Source organism: Wyeomyia smithii, chromosome 2, assembly GCF_029784165.1.
Source record: "Wyeomyia smithii strain HCP4-BCI-WySm-NY-G18 chromosome 2, ASM2978416v1, whole genome shotgun sequence".
Taxonomy (NCBI): Eukaryota; Metazoa; Arthropoda; class Insecta; order Diptera; family Culicidae; genus Wyeomyia; species Wyeomyia smithii.
Window position 1 is genome coordinate 108,885,035 of NC_073695.1, and position 21,685 is coordinate 108,906,719.

The window sequence follows — 21,685 nt, forward strand, 5'->3', positions numbered from 1 at the left end:
GGATTATACGAATGGCACGCAAATGCTTTTCTATAACTAAAGATCGTTTAGTTCTGGCAGTCTCCAATTTTCTAAAGGACAATCCGCGTAATGAAAATTGCAATATGAAGGCAGGTTAGTTTTCTTTTCCTACAGCAGTTGGGCGTCGATTTCATGTGTTTTTGTTTTTAGGCTACAAATGGTGCCAAGGATTTTTAAAACGCCATCCGGAAATATCGCTACGTAAGCCTGAAAAAGTCACGTCAGCGGCAGCAACGGTTACGGAGGAAAATATACGAAAATGGTTTGGATCAGTTCATGAACTTCTCGAAGAAGATGGACATGCTGGAATATTGAACGATGCTGGCCGAGTTTTTAATGGAGATGAAATAGGTTTTTGTCTTGATCCGGACACAAAAGCTGTGATCATTCCTAAAAAGTGTAAAAACGCCTATTTGGATCACACAGGTTCAAAAAAAAATTTTACTGTGCTGAATAGCTACGGTGCATCTGGCATATATAGCGGTGCCTCCATGTGTCATTTTACCGTATATACGAATACCTAATGCTGTAGCCCTAAATTTTCCTCCTGAATGGGGCTTGGGTAAATCAGGAACTGGATGGATGACAAAAAATACTTTTTTGGACTACATCAGGAACATATTTTATCCATACTTACTAGAAAACAAAGTTCAACTGCCCATAATTTATTTTGTTGGCGGACACCGGAATCATACTCCGTCTGAAACAGCAGAAGAATGTGTAAAGCTCGGAATAATTCTGGTGTCTTTGTACGCAAACAGCACACACATCATTCAGCCAGCAGACGTTGCTATATTTCGTCCTCTTAAAGCTGCATGGACTGCTCAAGTTCGCCTGTGGCAAATGGAAAATCCAGGTAATATTGTTATTCTATCCGCGCGGGTGTGTTACATTCTAATCATTATTATATTTTGCATTAATTGCTGGTCAAGTAATCCGTATAGAACAATTTGGTAATATTCTAAAGAAAGCAATTACCGCTTCTTTTAAGCCGGAAACTGTGGTTAACGGGTTTAAAGTATGCGGTCTATTTTCATTCAATGAGGATGCTGTGGATTAATCAAAATGCATTGCTGGTTCAAACGCTTTACTTTTCCATTCACCTACGCGGCATAAAAAGGATGTAGTTATTCCACGTCAGCTTTTAATAGAATCGATTCAGCTGATCAGTCCTGAAAAAGCAATTTTGTATCGAGAGCTTCCACCTGAGTCATTTCCAATAGAGTCCGATAGCATTTTATGTAAAATGTACAAATCGATGTTTCAAGCGTATGATGATCGGAACTTCGATTTGGAAGAATTTACTGTGGAATCCTGTAACACGGGTAGCCATATTGATATCTTGAGAAAAAGTGGAGACGATGTAAGTATTAGAATGTTCAACGAGGAGAAAACTTTTGAGACTGAAGACAGGTGAATTATAGTCCTTATACAGATTTATTTCAGCTTATATCCAAGGCTGTACTGACAGTCGCTTTAAGGGGCCATCCACATACCACGTGGACAGGGGGGAGGGGGTTGGCGAGTGTCCACGGCCCATACAATTTTTTAGAATTTATATGGACAGCTGTCCACGGAGGGGAAGGGGGGGAGGTCAAAATAGTTTAAAATCTGTGCACGTGGTATGTGGATGGCCCCTAAAATAATTACACTAATCCTATCAATTTCGTTTTGATTGTTTTCGCAGGAAGTTAACGAACACTGAAGAAACCATGTTTTTCGATGATTCGGCAATGCATCTCTCAGTGAAATCTGATAATTCATCAAACCTGAACCTTTTGGAAGCTAACGGTACTGCTAAATTGTGAGTACAATCCACGAATAGTGCTGATTTGGCAATTAGTTTATTCAAAATCATTTTCAGTCTACCACCATCAATTGTAGATGAAGCTCAATTAAATCTGGTTGTTGAAGGTACAGACACTAATGCTGATAGGTAAGTAAGAAGTTTAAGTATCTTTGAAATATTTTACCGTTTTCTTCCCCTTTTAGTGTGTCCATGAATTGTACTGATCCTACGGATATTGTGGAAGTAAACCCAATAACGATTGAAGCAGTTACAGAAACGAGTGAATCAAATTGCATCAACTTTGATTTTGGAGAAATGCTCATCACAGTTGATACTCAAAATCAAGAATATTCCGATTGTACTACTGAAATAGATTTAGCTCAAACAGAATCTGAGCTCATCACATCAGTTTCATGTTCTGGAAATGAACAGCCTTTATATTCAACAGAGATCACTGAAAATAGCTCTCAGAAAAAAGGTATGTCGCGATTTTTGACAGAACCAGACACGCCCAAAAAGAAGAATAAAAAATTCAAACGACAAAAGAGTCCTCCAGTTTTAACTTCGAAGAAGCGTTTAGAGCTACATCTTCAAAAAGAACAAGAGAAAGAGAATATGCGATTGGAAAAACTTAAAAAAGTGGAAAACAAACGTATGGAAAAGATGAAACGAGCACATGAGAAGCAATTGATCATGATTAAAAAAGCAACTGATAGGCTTCAACGTTTAAATGATGGTTTAAAATAAACAACAGGATATCAAGCCAATATGAAGCGTCGGCTGCAGTAAAAGCGATGGTTATTTTTTATTCCATTTATTGTTGAACCAAATAAATTGTTGAATGATCTGTTAAATTTCCTTTCTTGTTGACTAATAAACTGAAATTAAATCGGACTGTTGGACTTGGTAATATTTCATTTACACTCACTAGAGACCAAATTCTTGGCTCTGGATTTGAATAAAAAATAGGCGGTGTTCTTTGCCTTCGAAAAATCCTTCGATGAAAATTCTTAATTTATTTCTGGCTTAAACATCAGATATTATTGGAAAAAATCGTTTCATGTAAACTTTTATGACGTAAACAAGATTGAGTTTCTGCAATTCATCTACGAGGTATTTAAACGTTTAGTGAACCATTGTCTGACATAGGAAATGCCGGTTCATATTTGGATAATGATTAACACTTAAGAAATTCAATATATTTTCATATAAATAAACAATATTTACTATCTTTTCACTATACCAGTTTGAAGATAGTGTTCATTTTATATCCAAGGTGAAAAATATGAAATGTATCGGTAAATTCATCCCAAACAAACCAAAATCATTCACGAGAATCACAAAAAGGTCCACTATAGGTCAATTTCCCCTCATATAGCTTTAAATCGTCCAGGATTGATTAAAGAATCTGGCGACGCATCGCGTAAACTTATACGTAGTCGGTTTACCTAAACTGTGAGTAAATTCAAGTTTAGTTGGTTTAATTTTCAAACAACTTACACTACTGAGCAAAAGTCTTTAGCCACCTAACATTTTGATGTTCATTACACAAACTTATTGTTTAAATTACCATAAACATCTTGTGTTTTTCGGATATTTCCCCATTGGAAGGGCCATCAGGGTGCTCTTAGTGACGCCCCTGTTTATCAATAGACACTAACGTGAGCGAGCTTTTTTTTCTGAAACGAATATATCCTCACTTTGTAGTACGTATAGTCTCGTCAGATGATTATTTGAATTCGAAAATTTTAACAATCACAAAAATATACAGAATTTTTCGTACCCTGCAGAGTTAATGGCCGCACGTTTTATAGCATCGTCAAGCGCAATATTGAACAGAAGGCAGCAAAGGTTGTCGCTTTGTCAAAGTTCCTTGCGTGTTTCAAACGGCGTTGATTGCGAGCCCGGCATCTCCACCAGTGCTGATAAAAGTCATTTTCCCCAGCAAAATTCTTCGAAAATTACAGCCAATCATTTTCAATTTTCACTTCCAATGATCGCAGCACTCTTTCAGATACACTAGATTTTCGTCCTAGTAACGTGCTGTTATACTCAGATGAAACAGATCGTGCGCATCGTTCACGGTTACGGAATAAAATTTGACGACAAAGCCAACCAAATGATCTTCACTTCAAAGCGAAAAAGAAAAACAAACAGTCCACTCAACCAAAATGAACCTCACCGAAGCACTTTTTCACTGACACTGACCGATGCCTTGACAATCTTCGTTAACTGATAAACTGATTTTGTCGTTTTGCTTTCATCTCATGAAATATAATGAGGTGTTTTGGCAGTTCACTTCCATGCAAAAAGCGAGAAGGGAGAACTCTGAAAGATTGTAAAAAAATAACGTTTATGGATGCTTTTTTTCACTTTCACTCAAGAGTGTCAACAAATATCAACCCTGATCTCCACACAACCCTGTCCATCATCCATCCATAGCCTTGATCAGTCTTATCAGTTTCGCAAGGAACTATTTTCGCCCACAATTGCCCGTAGCTCTACATGGTCAATGATATTGTAAACGGCTTTGAAATCGACAAACAGGTGGTGCATGGAAGCTTGATATTCGCAACAGGATCTGCTGCAGCGTCAAGATTTAGTCCTTTGTCGATCGCCCATCCACAAAACCGGCTTGATTACTTCTTACAAGCCTTTTTGCTAGCAGTGAGAGATGGTGAAAGATGATCTAAGAGAGAACTTTGTAGACTGCTTTAAAAATCGCGTTACCTCACATTCCGAGTTGTCACCTTTCTTGTATATTGCACTTTACTCCCTCCTTTCAATCTTGCGGTAGCTGTTCTGTATCCCAGATCCTGACTATCAGCTGGTACAGACAGAAAGCCAACCTATCCGGTCCCAGCTTGATAAGCTCCGCTGCGATGCCATCTTTTCAGCTGATTTGTTGCTCTTGAGCTGGTTGATGGCACCTCTAACTTCAATTGTCGTAGGGTTGGTATGTCTCAATTATAGCGACGCTAACAGTCCGATAACCAGATTAAATATTGGCGCAATCGCTAAGTCGCTAACTAAATATTAGCGTCGCTAATTAGCGATTAGCGAATTAGAGGACTAACTAACGTTAAATCGGATAATAATTGTATTCTTATATCATTACTAAAACTCTAACCCTTAATTTTAACCAAAAACGATTGTATTTATTTCCGGCACATCAACACATCGACAAACGGAATGGTAAAGGTGTAATTTTGCTACTGCCACAGTTCGGTGAAGGAGTTTTATTTCTAGTCGACGCCAGAAATTAACAGTTGCAAGACACTCTTCTATGGACATTTCCATTCCTCTTCGTTGAAATTTCCTGTTGCTAATTACTTTTTTCGTTTCCTTGACTTTGGTTGGGGAAACTGGCTTGCACGAAACAGAGAAGCTTTTATCAGAAACATCAATTTGCCGCACCGAAATGAATTCGAAAGAACCTTCCTCTTGACTATTGTTTTAGAAAGTAGTAGTAGTTCCAAGTAAATTCCATAAACCAACCTATCTTTGTTATAGACATAGTAAATAAATAGAATTATTCACGGTCGTTCATTCCGTGGATATATCTAATTTTATTACTGTGACTGATATCAGAGCTGTTTATCTTTTAATTTTTTTTTAAGATAACCATTTACTTACACTAGCAGCCACGTTGTTCTCGCTTTGCATCCTTCGTACTTACACTTCAACATCAGTTTGCAAAACTGATTTACCCATTCGGGTAACAAGTCGGCCTCACACTTTACCTAGCGTAGATTACCAGTCTGTGGACAAATCGTGCGGCAGTCATAACTGCCACTGTGCCGCAATCTTCCTTCAATGTCGAAATGAAAACAACACCAGCAACAAAACGAGTTTAATAAAAACTGCGCCGCGTCGTTCAACAGCGGAGCAGCGGCCTTCGAATTTAAATTAACGTTAACAAGCTTCACCAATGCTGACATATACAGTTGAGAGAAGTGGAAAAAAGAAAGAAGAATACGAAAAATCAGCACAACCGACAACAGCAGCAACAGCGGACGGCTCCGTACAAAAATCTCTATCTGTGCTCGATGCAAAACCTCGTTCGAGAGTTGATTTTCTCTGCATTTTTATTTCATTTTCAGCTTTCGATTTACGCTCGCAGTGTTGCCGATTTTTCCCTACCCAGCAGGGAACCGCAAAGAAAAATCTTACGCGAACTTTTTGAATCCGCTTGTCGGTAGAGTGAAAAAATAAGAACCATCACGCAAGTGTGAGTGAAACTGATTCCGATACGATCGGCTTCATTCGCGGCCGAACGGGAAGTCGGTTCATGTTCGGCATGATTCGGCTTACAACGACTTAGCCTTGTTGCCAAATTTAGTAGGAAGTATTTTTTAAATTGGTTGTTAGATAAATGTACTATTTTTGTAGTATTTTTACAGATATTAAACTAACTCAAAACTAATATTTTGCATTAATGCAAAAAGCGATCTTATTTTAATTACGCCATCTAACAATCAATGAATTTCGATCGATTTGTATGAACTCAACGGTACTTATCAATTGTGTTTGGCCATTCTCGGCTGTTTCAATTACAATGCCTTTGAAATTGAAAACAGTTTATTATCAGAAATTTTGGCAGCAATTATCTACCCATTACTTACATGTCTCTTATTAATTTGTTTTTGTACAGTCATATAATTAATTCACCTTTTTACGTTAGCTGCACAGGCAGTACTAACCACACGGTACTCGTAAAATGACAGCATGCGCACTTGATAACAGTCGAACTACAAAATCAATATCTAATCCATAATAATAATTTTGTAAGTTTACAAATAAAATATATTTGGATGTTAAAAATATTCCATGGGTTCAATGTATCATATAAAAAACGCAATCAAAAACGACTCATTATGAGCCATAAAATGATCAACCAAACAGTTGGAAATTAGCATCATTTCCCAAAATAAGGTTAAGTTTTGTTAAGTATCTCAAATTCTCAAAACTATCATGTTCAACAGCATGCTTTGCACGCTCAACTGTATTGATTTTTATTTCCAAAATGGAGACCACTTGCAAAATACGGCAACGTTGCATGTTTCCAAATCGAACTTTTTGCATCATTTTATCATCTTTATGCCGTTGTTGGTGCTTATCTATAAGTAGCATCCCAAACTTTCGCTACAGATGAAACCATAAGCATAAATCAACACTCCCTAGGTCGCATATTGATAACAAAATTTTCATTTCAAAATTCGTTCTGGCCACGTCAAAGGAAGCTATCGATAATTTTACTACGCAGACGACGCTTCACCTTCACTTCGGTTATGCTAGTACGCGGTTGCCGCATTTCACCAGCATAAAACCGAACAGTGACGAAACGAAACCCTCCCGAGCGAGATGCCTTCGGCTGATGCAAACTAGAGCAACAACCGAACGGTGAGGGTCCACCTCCTTCGGCCATGTTCGTGCGCTGTTCGGCCGGTGGCTCCGACGTTTCGACAAAAATGGAGATTTTTAGTTAGCTTTGGTGATGAAATTATTGGGACTTTAGATAAAAATAACTGATGATATATTATGAAATTAGTTTGGTTGTGAAATTGTCAATTTAATGAGTGGGAATCGTGAAAATTTCTGGAAGTAGCACGAAGAGACAAAATTACGACTGGTTATTCCAATGGTTGAAGGTTGAACTCAGCGGTACTCAGGTATTATAGAATATGTCGAACTTTACTGCTAAATTGAATAATTCGCAGCAAATAGGTAGAATGTTTTTTGTCAAACAATATTTCTAATAATGTTGAAGCAAAATTTCAAATAATGAAGTTATATGACTCTTCTTTACGTTTTTTTATAACATAAGAGAGGTATTAACTTTGCGGAACTTACTAAAATGATTACTTAAAACTCGTGTTTCTTTTTCTAATAAAAACTGCTCTGAAAAAGCAAAATTATATGTTCAAATGTCGATTTTTTTTTATTTTTCAACATTCATTTCAAACATTGTGTCCACGTAATTACTGAACTGAGCAATTTAAAATTAAAAAACTCATGTGTGCAGTACAAATACAGATGTCAGAAAAAGGTAATCTCAAAAACTTCTATAAAATCAACAGGCTTTTATATATCTCACCAATCATAGTTAAAAATATGGATATAATTGCGGGATAAATAAGCGAATGATACAACTATTGATTTGCCATATCTACATTAAACGCGACCTAATCCAGTCATTGGGTAATCTACCAAGCAATCACTTTAAAAATGCAAAAACAAAACTTTGAACTATTTTAAGCATAATGTATTGTTCAATCAGAGCCAGCCTTGTAAAATGTTCAACTGAATTTATATTTAAAATGTTTTCAATACCGGTAGCAATGGAGCAATGGAAAAAGTAAAGTTGAGTCAATAAAAATTTACAAATTGTCGCACACGTGAAATAGTTGTTCAATGAAATAACTGTAAATGACATGATAATATAAGTAAAGCTCCAACAGAGCAATAAAGAAATTTAATATGCAGTTCAATACAACATCCCGTCGGATGTAGAAAAATACAACAGATAGACTAACAGACATTACACTGTGAACAAGCTTCCAATTAAACCAACGTTCGGTTTATATCAGTACTTTACGTTAGTAACACTAGCACCATCTGCTGCCGTGTTCGCGATGCGTCTTGTATTTCGACATCAGCGCTAGCGCAAGTGCAAATTAGCTCAAATTAGGAACCACAAAATATGTATGAGATTACGTGACAGTGCCTTAGACGGTATTGCCGCACGGAAATAATTGGAAATGATCGTTTTTGTGGCGATGCAGCTAGGTTCCAGTGTTAAGTCTGTTAGTCTGTGATACAAATCTTTTATTTAAATGGCTTGCAGTCGTGATTGGAAAAGCTGCACCACCTGGCAGTTTAATGACTCAATTGTTTTTTTTTTTTCAAACAATTTGCGCTCAAAAAATATAGATAACGTCAAAACTTCGCGTTGCGTGGATTTGAAAATTTAGTGTTTTTCAGTTGAATTCTACAGACAATGTTTTTTCGGTGAAACTGAAATACTCGTCTCGACGTATCTTAACATAAAAATGTTAGTTTTATTTAACAAAATAGATATGTGTATTAAAGACCAAGAAAGAATTTGATTACAACATAAAACAGACATAAAAAACGGTAAATTATAAACGCAGTAACCTGAAAGAGAAATATGTTGGGCTGCTCCAGAAACGGTTCGAAAATAAAGTCCACGATATGACAAGAAATCGCCGTCGGAGATGCCAATGTACAGGGAAGGCGACATGTTATTGCGCTGCAGTATTGGTTAAAAAGCCATGAAAGTTATAACTCAGATGTTCAAAAATTTCGTAGCACAACGACCTAATATAGAAGTAAATGCTTTCAGAATAATCCTTATCTAATCGATACACCTATCAAAAAACTGTTTACGATGCTGGGCATTGGTGAATGACGAAAGAGTAGAACTGCGGCAGAGTAGCCATTTACTGCCACAGCTGTGATGCGCTAGTGCACTAAAGATACTGAGCTAGAACAGTGGTTCTTACGAACGCATTCACACCGAAGCGCCGTACCGAGACCGGGGCAGCGCCGAGTTGCAGCCGTCAAGAGAAAAAATGTCGTTGCCGACGATATTTTGAGTGCACGTAAAGCATTCCAACACTTTTCGAATCACTTGTAAATAACAAAATGTTTTAGCAAGTGAATAACCACTTCATTAGTGAACAGCATGGCTTCTTTAAAAGTCTATAGCATTCATAACACTCGACGTTTCAGTTAATAATGATTCTTTATTCTGAGCTTAATATTTAGCCTGACTTGAAACATGCTGACTAAGGCTCATTTTTAGTGGAACACATATGTATCCAATGAGAACGACCGGGACGATCGTTCCCACGTTATCATAGTGCTGCGTTATCAAAAAGTTACCTGCTGTTGGTGACGTGTTATATTACGTTCGGTGGGATACGGTCAAAGCGATCGTTCCCATGTTTAAGATTTTTAATTATACAATTTGGTTCTAAGATATCAATTATTTTAAATGGTCCGTTATACAAAGAATCAAGTTTCTTGCGATTTTCATTGCTTAAGTAAACTAAATCCTCAATTTTTACTCTGTACCTTGGTCGCTCTTTAACTCCAAGAAATTTCCATAAATCAAAATAAATTCTTTAACTAAAGCTTTGGCAATAGTTATAGCTTCCTTGTCTGGTATAGGCATGATTATATAATATATTTAGTTAGGTCGCACTGCAATGTTATGGCGTACCTGTTGTGATTATTACTTCTAGGTAGTGGGCCAACTGTATCGATTGATATGACTTCGAACGGAGTCGACGGGGTTGTTGTCACTACCTGGTTTTCTCTTGTATGCTTTGTCGTCTTATTCTTTTTACACAGCACACACGATTTTATCCATTGAGCTATTGTGCCTTTCATATCTCTAAACTTGTATAACTCTCGGAGCTTAAGGTATAGGCGATTTTGTCCTATGTGACCTCCAATTTTCGAGTTATGGTATTTTTGCAGAGCTGATTGTATTTCACCTGGATTTGTTAAAAATTTCGGTGGTTGGTATAGTATAACTCGCAAGTTTTTCAAAGTTTTGTTCGCAATTGCTTTAAATACATTTATTGGCCATAATGTTAATATGTTGTCTTCAATTGAAAGCGCTAAGGCTTTAATTTTTAAATGATTCGCGATTTTTTCTATTCATGGAAGAGCAATCTCTAAAGTTTGACTTCCATTTACAATTGTTTGTTGCACTTGAGCAATCACATCTTTATTATTTTCCTTTACCATGGTCAGTATAAGTGTGTTATTTATGATTGTTGTATGAAGCTTCATAAGTTTTGTCGTAATTGAGGAGTTTTCAGTTGTATAGGCTTGAAGTTGATCAGGCTTTTTGCTAATATCAGCTGTTTGTTGTCGCTGCCGTTTTTCTGCGTTTGCCATATCTCTAGTCATGGCACGCGTATTTACCAAAAGCAGTGTCATTTTTTTAAGTGTATCTGATGATGTATTTATCCTTAAAAGAGCATCCACTCCAATGTTGTCTTTTCCTTTTATGTATTCGATTGTAAAATCGAATTCTTCTAAATCCAAGCGCATTCTTGTAAGTTTTGATGAAGAATTTTTCATCCCGAATAACAATACAAGCGGCTTGTGATCGGTACGGATTACGAATTTACGACCATACAAATATGATTTGAAGTAATCGATAGCCCAGTGAATGGCTGTCAGTTCCTTCAAAATAACAGGTTTGTTTTTTTCACCTGTAGTGAATGTCTTACTTGCGTAAGCTATGGGAAGGTCATCTGGTCCGTGTTTTTGTGATAATATCGCCTCGCATCCTAAATCAGATGCATCAGTTGTTAAGATAGAATCGTTTTGAAAGTTCGGATATTGTAGAATTCTTGGTGACATGAGACTTCGCAGAGTATCAAACGCGTTTTGACAATTACTATCCCAAACAAATGAAATATTCTTTTTCAATAGTTGGTTTAGTGGATAAGCTATTATCGCAAAGTTATTCACAAATTTTCGATAGTAGTTGCAGAATGCTACGAATCTGCGAACTTCATCGGCATTTCGAGGTACAGGGTAATTTTTAATTGTGTCGAATTTTTTATCGTCAGGTAAAATACCCTTGTCTGTAATTTTGTGCCCCAAATAAACTACTTCCGTCTTGAAAAATTTGCATTTTTTCATGTTTAATTTTAGATTATACTGCCTTAGTCTGTCAAAAACTTTTATCAAATTTGATAAATGGTGTTTCACGGAGCAACCTATTACGACGATGTCGTCAATATAGATGAAGGCTTGTTCTGGCGTTAATCCCGCCATTGCTATTGCCATCATCCGTTGGAAACTGTTTGGGCTGATGTTTAACCCAAACGGCATTCTAGTAAACTGATAATGCCCTGTTTGTGTAGAAAATGCTGTTAATTTTTGAGATTCCTTGTCGAGAGGTATGTGGTGGAATCCCTTCAATAAATCTAGAGTACTAAAATATTTGGCTCTACCTAGTTCGTCCAATTTGGAATCAATCCTAGGCAAAGGAAATTTATCTCCTAAAATTTCTTATTTAGTTGTCTATAATCGACGACTAAACGCCATTTTCTCTCAGCATCATCTGATTTCTTCGGAACCAGTAGAACAGGAGAATTATAGGCGGAAATGGAAGGTTCTATAATTTCATCAGCTAGCATTTCTTGCACTTGTTTTTCGATTTCTGATTTTTGGCTATGAACTGATTTGTAATTCGGGATGTACACCGGATTACTATCCTGTACATTTATTTTCTGTGTGTAGAAATTATTCAGCGAAAGTTTTTCATTAGGTAGCGCAAAAATATCGGAATAATCTTTGATTACTTTCTTTAACTCGTTTTTCGCATATTGAGGTACACTGTCAATGTCTAGTTCATTGACAATTTGCTCGGCTCTCTCGCTTTATTTGTCATTGACCTTGTCTTCCGATAGTTTTAATAATTGGTAGTACTTAAGGGGTTCTGATATTGGCTTAAATTTGCCGAATGGTATGAAGACTGATTCATCGGTTGTGTTGATAAATTTAATGCATGATGTTTCCTTGGAGACAATTGTGTTTCCGCACAATATGCCTGGTAATATTTCTTGTGCATGTATTAGCATGTCTTCTGAAAACGGTTGGTTTGTACATCTTGTTATCACTTCACAACGTTTAGGCAAAATAAATCCATTATTGTATCTATCTTCAATTGGTATGGAAATTTTACAGTTATTTATGTGCAGAGTGAGTAACCAATATTCATAATCGATGATACTTTTATGAGCAGATAAAAAATCTCTACCCAAAATGCTATCGCTATGAATTGGAAAATTTTCAGGGACTGAATGAAATGTATGACCTATTTCTAAATTATCGCCCAAGCAAAGATGTGTGAAAGTTGTTGCTAATGTATCAACTTTACCATTAGTTATACCAGTTAGCTGAATTTTATTAGCTTGCGCCGGCTGCTTTGGGTCCACTTTATCTATTTTAAATATCGATATATCCGCACCACTATCTATCATAAGTGTGCGTTTATTATTCAAAGAGTGTACGCCTATTGTATTAAAGTTAGAAGCTGATAGGTTCATAGTCAAAATTGGCCTGGACGGCTCTGGTTGCCTAAAAAATGTTGTATCAATTGTGGTTGTTGTTGTTGTTGAGGATTCGCTTGCCTTTGCTGCTGCTGATGAGCAGCAGGAGGTGCTGGTAATGACGCACCTCCTGATGAACCTCCACGGCTCAAGTTATAATTTCGGTTATACCGATTTTGACTTCTATAGTTATAATATTCACGATTGTTACCATAATTTCTGGCATTATGTTTTTTACTGTGGTTAACTTGCAGTACGGCTGTGGTTGTTTCTGTATTAGCTTGCTCGTTTTCTACCACTATGTTTATTGCTTCGTTGAGGTTGGCAAATTTTCCAACTCTGAGCATTATTTTTGTCTCAGTCTGTTGGGCATTATTTATTAAAGTTTGTACGGCCTGTTTTTGGGCTAGTTTCCTTGCTACCTCTCCTGGAACTTCCTCACGTATGTAAGCCTGTGCGAGGTTATCGCAAAGGCTATCAACTGCATGGGTAAACTGACTTAAATCCTCAGTTTTTTTAACTTTAAATTTTTCAAGTTCGTAGACACCGAGTCTGACGAACCTGCTTCCCTGCAATTCTCTTTTGTTTTTTTGGATGATTGCGTCTAAAGTGGCAGGTGTTTCAGTGAATAGGTCACGCGCTTTACCTGATAATTTTGTGAGCACTTGTTGTATCGCGGACTGGTGGTTCGCTTCTGGTACGATTGTTTTTATCAATTCAATAGAATCAACAAATCCCTTCGTACTGGATGGTTTTCCATCAAATGCTGGAACTAGCGATGCTAGTTGGGCAGCAGTGGCTATTTTTAATTTATCGTCGGGAGTATTTTTAATTTATCGTCTTTCTTCTTTTTGCGAATATCCACTGTATGCATAGAACAGAAGTTTTTGAAATGGATTTAAAAGTTGGTCGTAGACTTTTTTGCTTATGCTCAATTTTGTTCTCTTCTAATTTTCTCCTTATTATTTGATTTCTGTCTTCCAATTACGCGAGTTTTTGCAAATTTGTGAAAATTCTCTTTCATCAATCACGTTACAATTTTGATGTAAAAATTCTTCTATTTTAATATACGCACTGTCACATAACTTTAATTTATTTCGCAGAGTTTCATTAGAGATTTTATTGTTAATGGATTTTTTTCAATTTATATTTAACTTTTCTAAAGCTTCATAATGATTCATTTCATAATAGTCTTATATAAAAAAAAACTTGATACAAAGCAATTGGTACTTATCTTACTTTTTCCACCGTTCAGCTGTATTCCGATGATGTGCGCCTTCTTTTGACCCTGCTTGATCAGACGAATCTGCGCATGAGCGATGACGCGAATAAACTTTTAGTATCCTATCATTTTCTTGAAGTTGTCCTCAATATTCTTGCCTAAGTCGTCGGCTCACTTCATGCAAGCTTTTGTAAAAGCCCTACTCTAGCTCACAGTCGTGTAGTTATTCGTTGTGAATTTGCCTGCTGTTGGTGACGTGTTATATTACGTTCGGTGGGATACGGTCAAAGCGATCGTTCCCATGTTTGGAAAATGCTGATTTGACTTTAGTGGAAAATGTAGGTATACTACACACGGAGGATACTCGGCAGTGTTGCCACATTTTCATCTGTACTGGGAGCTGCAAAAATCTTTTTCATCTGTACTATTTTCGGGAAAAATCTGTACCAAAATCTGTACCACTGGCTCGAAGTTTTTATTTTCTATATTTATACAGCTTCACCGTGAATTGTTTAGAGAAAACTGGGACTGCGTTGACTCAGTTAATATTAATTCCAAATTACTAGCTCGATTTTCAATTAAACTTTTGCACACTTAAATATGGGGTTCGGTGCATATTACCGAGCCATTGCGGTTCAATCTCCTGAAAATTCAGCCAAAAAACAATGAAACCATAATTTAGCAACACTACCGATATTTCGGATATTTTGTACCAACATTTTAGTTTGGTCAAATCGAGATTTACGAAAAAATGTAACAACTGCCGTTTTTTAACCGAGTGATGCCATTCTCGGCAACAAATTACCGAGACTTGGCAGTAAGTTCTAAGTGCGTGGATTGCAAGATCCCATCCATTATCTCGTTGCAGAGTCGGCGAATTCTAATCCTATCTAACCATCTAAAAAATCTGTACTTATCTGTACTTTTTCTCGAAATCTGTAATCTGTGCGGTACAGAATCTGTACCGAGAAACCTGAGAAAATATGTACATTTCCAGATAAATCTGTATAGTTGTCTGTCTGTATATGAGCGTGATGCACAAATATTTTGTTCCCTCTTGTTCTTATGCAAAAACTAAACAAAAATCAGCACCTTTGTAGTCCCGAACAGATACATACTCATCTTAACATGCAAAATAATCTCTCGCAACCCGTTCCACAGTTAACTGATGGTCGACTGTGTTTTTTGTCTAACAAACAGAAATACAAACTGCGATAGCGGAATACGTCACCTTCTAGCAGTACTAGTACCTAGAGTGTCTGTAAATATATATAGAGTGGCGACACTGTCAAAATTGGATTAAAATCTTTCTGTCAGTGTCATTCCAATTGAGCAACCCTGGGAGGGAAAAACGAATACTACACTCAAAACAGAGAACATGCACAAGCGTCGTTTTCTGATAGCGTGTAACTATCTTCTTGCTGTAACGCATGCATGACTCGGCGAAGTTTTTAGCAACACCAGAAATTCGTGTTGACGGTGTTACTGATATTTGTTTGGTTTGTGCGTGCGAAAAAGAAGGAAGGAAATATTTTTGCTTTTGTCATCACGCACATTTTGACAATTACATATGAGAGCACACATAAGTGCGAACAGCCTTTAAAATCTTTTTCAACCCGAATAATGTGCAAATTTTACAGACTTATTTTTCGAGTCTGTGTTTTTTTTCAATTTGCCGTTGTATAAAAGTTTTTTCAGAGTTTTGAGTTCGACCGTAGTGAAGTATGTTCGAAATTGTAACCAAAGCCTTAAATACAGAGAAGCGCAAGTTTAATAATCGAAGTAAGCTAGCATGATTATTACTTAAAGCTTATGAAATATATTATTTTTCGTAAAAACAAACCAAAATATTTTGTGAAACGACAATGAATGCAAAAATAGTTAGCGATTAAAATTTTTCGAGCAACTGAAAGGTATCATTTATAACAATATTCATCGCAAAATGATGCTCTTTTTTCCTTGGTTCAAATTGACAGTCGATGACAGCTCATTCTGGTTCATTGTGACACTTACACAGCTTCGTATCCGTTTCTCCCTCCCAGGAGCAACCATTAAACTCCTCGAGAAAGGATGTTCAGCGTTATCAGTGTTACCAGCGTTACTTTAGATGACATGGCGCCACTCTAGTTATATATAGGCACTCTACTAGTACCTAGTACCGAGTTGATGTATATTAAAGAAATGGGAAAGCACTCACCGTTAAGGAAACTGTCAATATCAAAACGGGCGAGCTGTATAATTTGCATTGCGTTATCCGTTTTGATGTTCCCAGTTGCCTTAACGGTGAGTGTCTCTGCGTCTCACTGGTGTATAGGCTTTCAGCACAGACTAATAGACATAAAACTTCGAACAAATTTTCAATAGAATCATCGTTCGAATGATACCAGTACTTTACGTTAGTAACAGTAGAGACAATCAGCCTTTCTGCTGTTTTTTGGCAGTGACGATGAAGCTAGGTTCAAGCAGTGTTGCCACAGGTACAGATTTATCAGGAAAGGTACAAGTTTTTTCTTTTTTTTTCTGGTACAGATTCTATATGGTACAGATTACAGATCTCCGTCAAATGGTACAGATGGGTACAGATTTTTGAAAGGGTCCATTAATTAAACTAATATTTTTTTCTCGGTGCACTTCAAATCACTTGAGGTGCATCACTTGGGAAACAAAAAAAAAACCAAACAATTCTGTTAAGCTCAATGTGAAACACCAATTCGTGTTTTGATGCAAACGTTGCTGTTTTTCTGCTTCCCTTCTCGGAACACTTGAAAACAAATTCCAAAATCAATGAAAATATGTATAACATCATCAACCAAACGAATAAGTAATAAAAAGTACAGATGAAAAAGATTTTTGCCCTTCCAGTACAAATGAAAATGTGGCAACACTGGGATACAGTGTTACATCTGTTAGTCTGCGCGTTCAGCGTTCATTGAGTTCAGCACGGAGAAGAAAAACTCAGACTAGGAAATCGCGTTTATATAGTGCCATTGTTCGTTTCAGTTCAGAACCAAGAACGGGTTTGTGAGCGAGTTTGTAAAGCATTTGGCTTAATTTAGCGTTTGCAAACTGGACTACATACAGTGTGTTAGGTAGCTCACTTAAAATCCTCCAAGGGGTGATAGAGGATCTTATTTGATGAAAAAAATCCTTCTTCGCATATGGTCAAAATTCAACTACTGCAGAGTTATTCACTTTTTCCAGTTTTCGGTTATGTTTGCCTTTAACGTGATCTAGCACAAGAAGTGTGATAGCTATCTCAATTCTGTTGGTTTCTTTGGGAAGTTGAGAAAATTTCGTAATCAATAGTGTCTTGAAAACGTCAAACTAGAGAAAAAAAGAAGCACTTAGAAAGAAAGAAATGTGAAATCGAATGTTTTTTGAGAACTGAAATGCAATTTTCTCTTTGAAATGTGTGATAAACATGGATTTTGTTGTTAACCAAATTAAACATTGAAGTCTACTCTACAAGTTGTTTTTTGACACCAAGCACCTAACTGTTTTAGTTTAGCCACTATTTTACTTTAAAAGATATAAGCTGCGCCTATTTTCTCTAGTTGGACATTTTTAAGACACTATTGATTACTAAATTTTCTCAGCTTTCCAACGAAATCAACAGAAACGAGTTAGCTATCGCTCTTCTTGTGATAGACCTCGTTAAAGGCAAACATAACCGAAAACTGGAAAGGTGAATAACTCTGCAGTAGTTGAATTTTGACCATATGCATGAAAGGATTTTTTCATCAAATAGGGTCCTCTATCACCCCTTAAAGGATTTTAAGTGAGCTACCTTATACCTCGTATAAACCTACGTTAAAAACAATCAACTAATCTTTGTGGCTTACGTTTAATTTGTGGAGGAATTGGAAAATGGAGAAATTGATGAAATTCGAATCGTCGTCTCCGTGAAAATTTACAGATTCTTCATTTTCTGTTGCGACTTCGAAAACATATTCGTTATTACTGCCAGCTAAAAAGTCTTCAGCACTCGACTTTCTGAGAAACGACTAATTTTTTCATCCGATATTTTTTTCAATCGACTCAACATTTCAATGGAACAAAAAATTTTCTTCGTTCGGAATAGTGTTAATAATAATTCTTCAAGTGTAGACAACAAAATCACAATAAACTATGGAATGTCATATCCATGAAAATCGCACTGCAATATGACGGATCGAAGACGACCCAGTCTGACCGAAAAGTCCTAAAATGATATACAACAACTGCCATCTAAAAGAAAACATTTAAAAAGAGTAATTTTCGATGCCTTAATGTATCAATGAAAGAAATTTTTGCCAAATATAATAATCGGTTCTGAAAATATCGAAGTCCAAAAAAAAATGGGTCGGAAACCCAAAGCTGCCGCGATCTAATCCAAGCACCGCGCTTGAATCAAAGGCGGCGCTAAGTTGTCGGATGTATGCTGTGTTTATTTGCATCAATCTCCGTTGTTAAAGTATCGGGAAAATCCTTGAAGAAATCACTTCTGGCAACGGTGGAGACAAAAAGGATTACTAAGCACCAGAGAAACACAAAAATCTATCGGATCATATACTCACTTTGCGGTATTTGTTTTGAGCATTATGATCACTGGCGTAGCGTGGTGGGGGCGTCGAGGGGGTCCGCCCCGGGTGTCACCCTCTAGGGGGTGACACCCATGAGGAAAACTTTTCATATGTGTCACCTTCAAAATGGTGATATTCGTGAGATTAACTATCAATTAGGTGGAGGCCGCAGTGAAACGTTTGAAAATTATATAAATTTGCTTTTAAGAGTATAATCTCAACAATTTTTTGAAATATGGGCAGATTTAGTACAATTGAAAACGAACGTGCTAACTCTTACAATTTTGGATAACAAAATGGTTACACTGCAACCTGGAGGGGGTGACACCCAGAGAGAGAAAAGGGTGACACCAAAGTTTTCCGCCCCGGGTGTCACCCGGTCACGCTACGCCACTGATTATGATATATAAAAATCTGTGTTTGACCTCCCGAGAACGTTCACAGTCAGCATATTTGCATATGTAAGAGCATTTTTGACGGTGCGCAGCTATTTTACTTAGATAACACAGTATATGAGAGAAATGCCAAAGTGCCCACCGTTATGGGAAGTGTTACACCCAAAGGTATGGCAGTCTTATTTAAACTCTGCACGTTTGACAGTCGCCCACATATCGGGACTTTATTTATAATAAAGCCTCGAGGCAGATGCTCAGCGAAAATCCCATATACCTACCACTCTAGTCACTCTCCACTCTTTTAAAATAGAGAGAGAGCATGCTGTCATCCCCCTTGTCAAACCAAAACGAAAAACGGCCATGCAAAAGCATACGTGCCCGTGATGACGTAGAACGATTTTTTCGCCTATTTCTTGCTACTAACACAGACAAATGTCTTTTTTTTCTCAGTCGTTTGTCTTTTTTTGACACTTTCTCGAGGGATAACCTTTCGCAGAGCTGTGTGTGTGTGTTTGTTTGTGTCTGTTTGTGTCTGTGTGTGTTTGTATGTATGTGTGTGTTTGTATGTATGTGTGTGTTTGTATGTATGTGTGTGTTTGTATGTGTGTTTACGAATGTGTGTGTGGGATTGTGTGTATGATTTTGTGTGTTCCCCGAATGTTCTATAGGGTGTTCGGTCGAACATTGGTCAAACAAACATGTGTGTAAATCGGTTATTTTTTATTAAAAATACAGATCAACTTCCTTTGTCAAGTTCAATTCGTACAGCATTAGGGGAAAATTTTGACTCTACCTTCCTTTTGAGCGAATGCCTCCTTGTACAACCCGAAAAAAAAATTACGATGTATTTTGCGTACAACCCGAAAAAAAAATTACGATTGTTGTCATTACCATGTTTCAACAACGTTTTTTGTTGTTGAATCTATCACCGACAATTATTTTACCATGCAAAACATTGTCAGTAACTACTAAATGTATGGGAAAAATGCTTGAAAAAATGGTGTTAAGATACATAACGATCCCCATTTCATGGTAAAAATGGCAAAAACGATGTTTTTTATTGTTCTGGACAATGATATTTTATGTAAAATTGATGTATTTACAATGAAAAACATAATTAAATTATGGTATAACTATGTACAATTACAGCAACTTTTAAGGTTTTTTCAATGTTATTTTTTTTTTCGGGAACCTTTTGGTCACATTGTTTGCCACAAAACGGAACAACTGTGTTGCTTGAAAAAAAAAGCCTTGGAGGGTTTTATTCAAATAAAATTAAATTTTCTGAGAATTACCGATTTTTACTGGTTACAAATTTGAGATACTAACTAATCATTTTTGCTGTAATATACAATTAGTAATTATTTTTTTTATTCTCGCTTATTTTCCGTCGGTCTAGTTCCGCCACTGTTGTTGTGCCAATCACTGACGCCCAGGGAGGCGACTCCACACCCAGGACCCTAACTTACGACCCGTTGATTAACGGACCGGCGCCAACGGCTTTACTTCCTCATGCGATGGAAGGCGTGATCCCAGAGATTTTTCACCTCAGAAAATCTCCCAGTGTCGGCTAGGATTGAATCTAGACCAGTTTGGTTGGTTGTGAGTGGATCACGCCACCCCACAACCATCGACACAATTAGTAATTATAAGGCTTCTTTTGGTAATTTTAACCTGTTAAGAAGTTCGGTTTCAAACATCGATAGTCTGGATGAAATTTAAAAAAAAAAACAAAGCATCACTATGCAACAGCACAATTCACAATGCCCTGTTTATTTCCTTCCTCACCGAGAAGAGAAATGCTACGTTTTCCAATTTTTCAATATCAAGAGTTCCATGTATGGATAGTAAGGTAAATAGCATTGTTATATTTACAATTTAAATACACCTAAATAGTATAATTACCCATGAAAAATTTGTGTGGCAGTGGTTGTTCATAAACAAACTTTTTCTCAGCCAAAAAAACCGTTGTGCCATGTCTCTAAAGGTCATGCAGAAAAACCTGAAACCATACATCATTTCCAAGTTTTCTGTATTAGTTGTTTGGAAAATACATATGTAATTTTGCTTTGTGCCATGAGATATCTTTTGCGCTAAAAAATGGACAAAAATTGCTGATTTTTTATGGGTTTACCTTTAAACGCACTGACGAAACTACGCATGCAGTATCAACCATGTTAAATTTGATAGCTCTATCAATCGAACTCTAGCCGTTATGAAAACAGTACAGCTACTTCGTTCAGATGTGTGCGCGTTTAAATAACACCCGCCGCGTCGAAAATGGACATTGTGCGGCAGTTCGTGGACACCGTAGAAGAAAACCCGAAAGAAAGTCTCGGAGCTGTAGGCAATGACGCAGCGGCAGCGCCTGAATAAAATGATAAAAACGATTTTCCTGACAAATCACGACGTGGTGGTGGAGCTGGACGAAGAGTCCTGTCTTCTGCATTCGCTCCGGACTGGCCGTGGGAGATTTATAGCACGAAGTGCCTGCCGGAAGTTGCGTGGTTCATCTAGAAATAAGGCCGAAGACGCGGTCGGCCCACTGCTCGAAGCGATCGTTGGAGATGGAGCGGCTTAATATCGATGTG

The 21,685-nt window shown here is 37.1% G+C and overlaps 1 protein-coding gene across 1 annotated transcript in view; it reads left to right on the top strand.

The window, feature by feature from the left end:
• LOC129719808 (uncharacterized) overlaps positions 1–2,557 on the top strand; it is a 122,697-nt gene extending 120,140 nt beyond the window's left edge. The window contains exons 6-8 of the mRNA XM_055671214.1: positions 1,709–1,825; positions 1,886–1,957; positions 2,014–2,557. Of these exons, the coding sequence (XP_055527189.1) occupies positions 1,709–1,825; positions 1,886–1,957; positions 2,014–2,557 (733 nt within the window). The remainder of the gene's footprint in view (positions 1–1,708; positions 1,826–1,885; positions 1,958–2,013) is intronic.
• Positions 2,558–21,685: the final 19,128 nt, after the last annotated feature.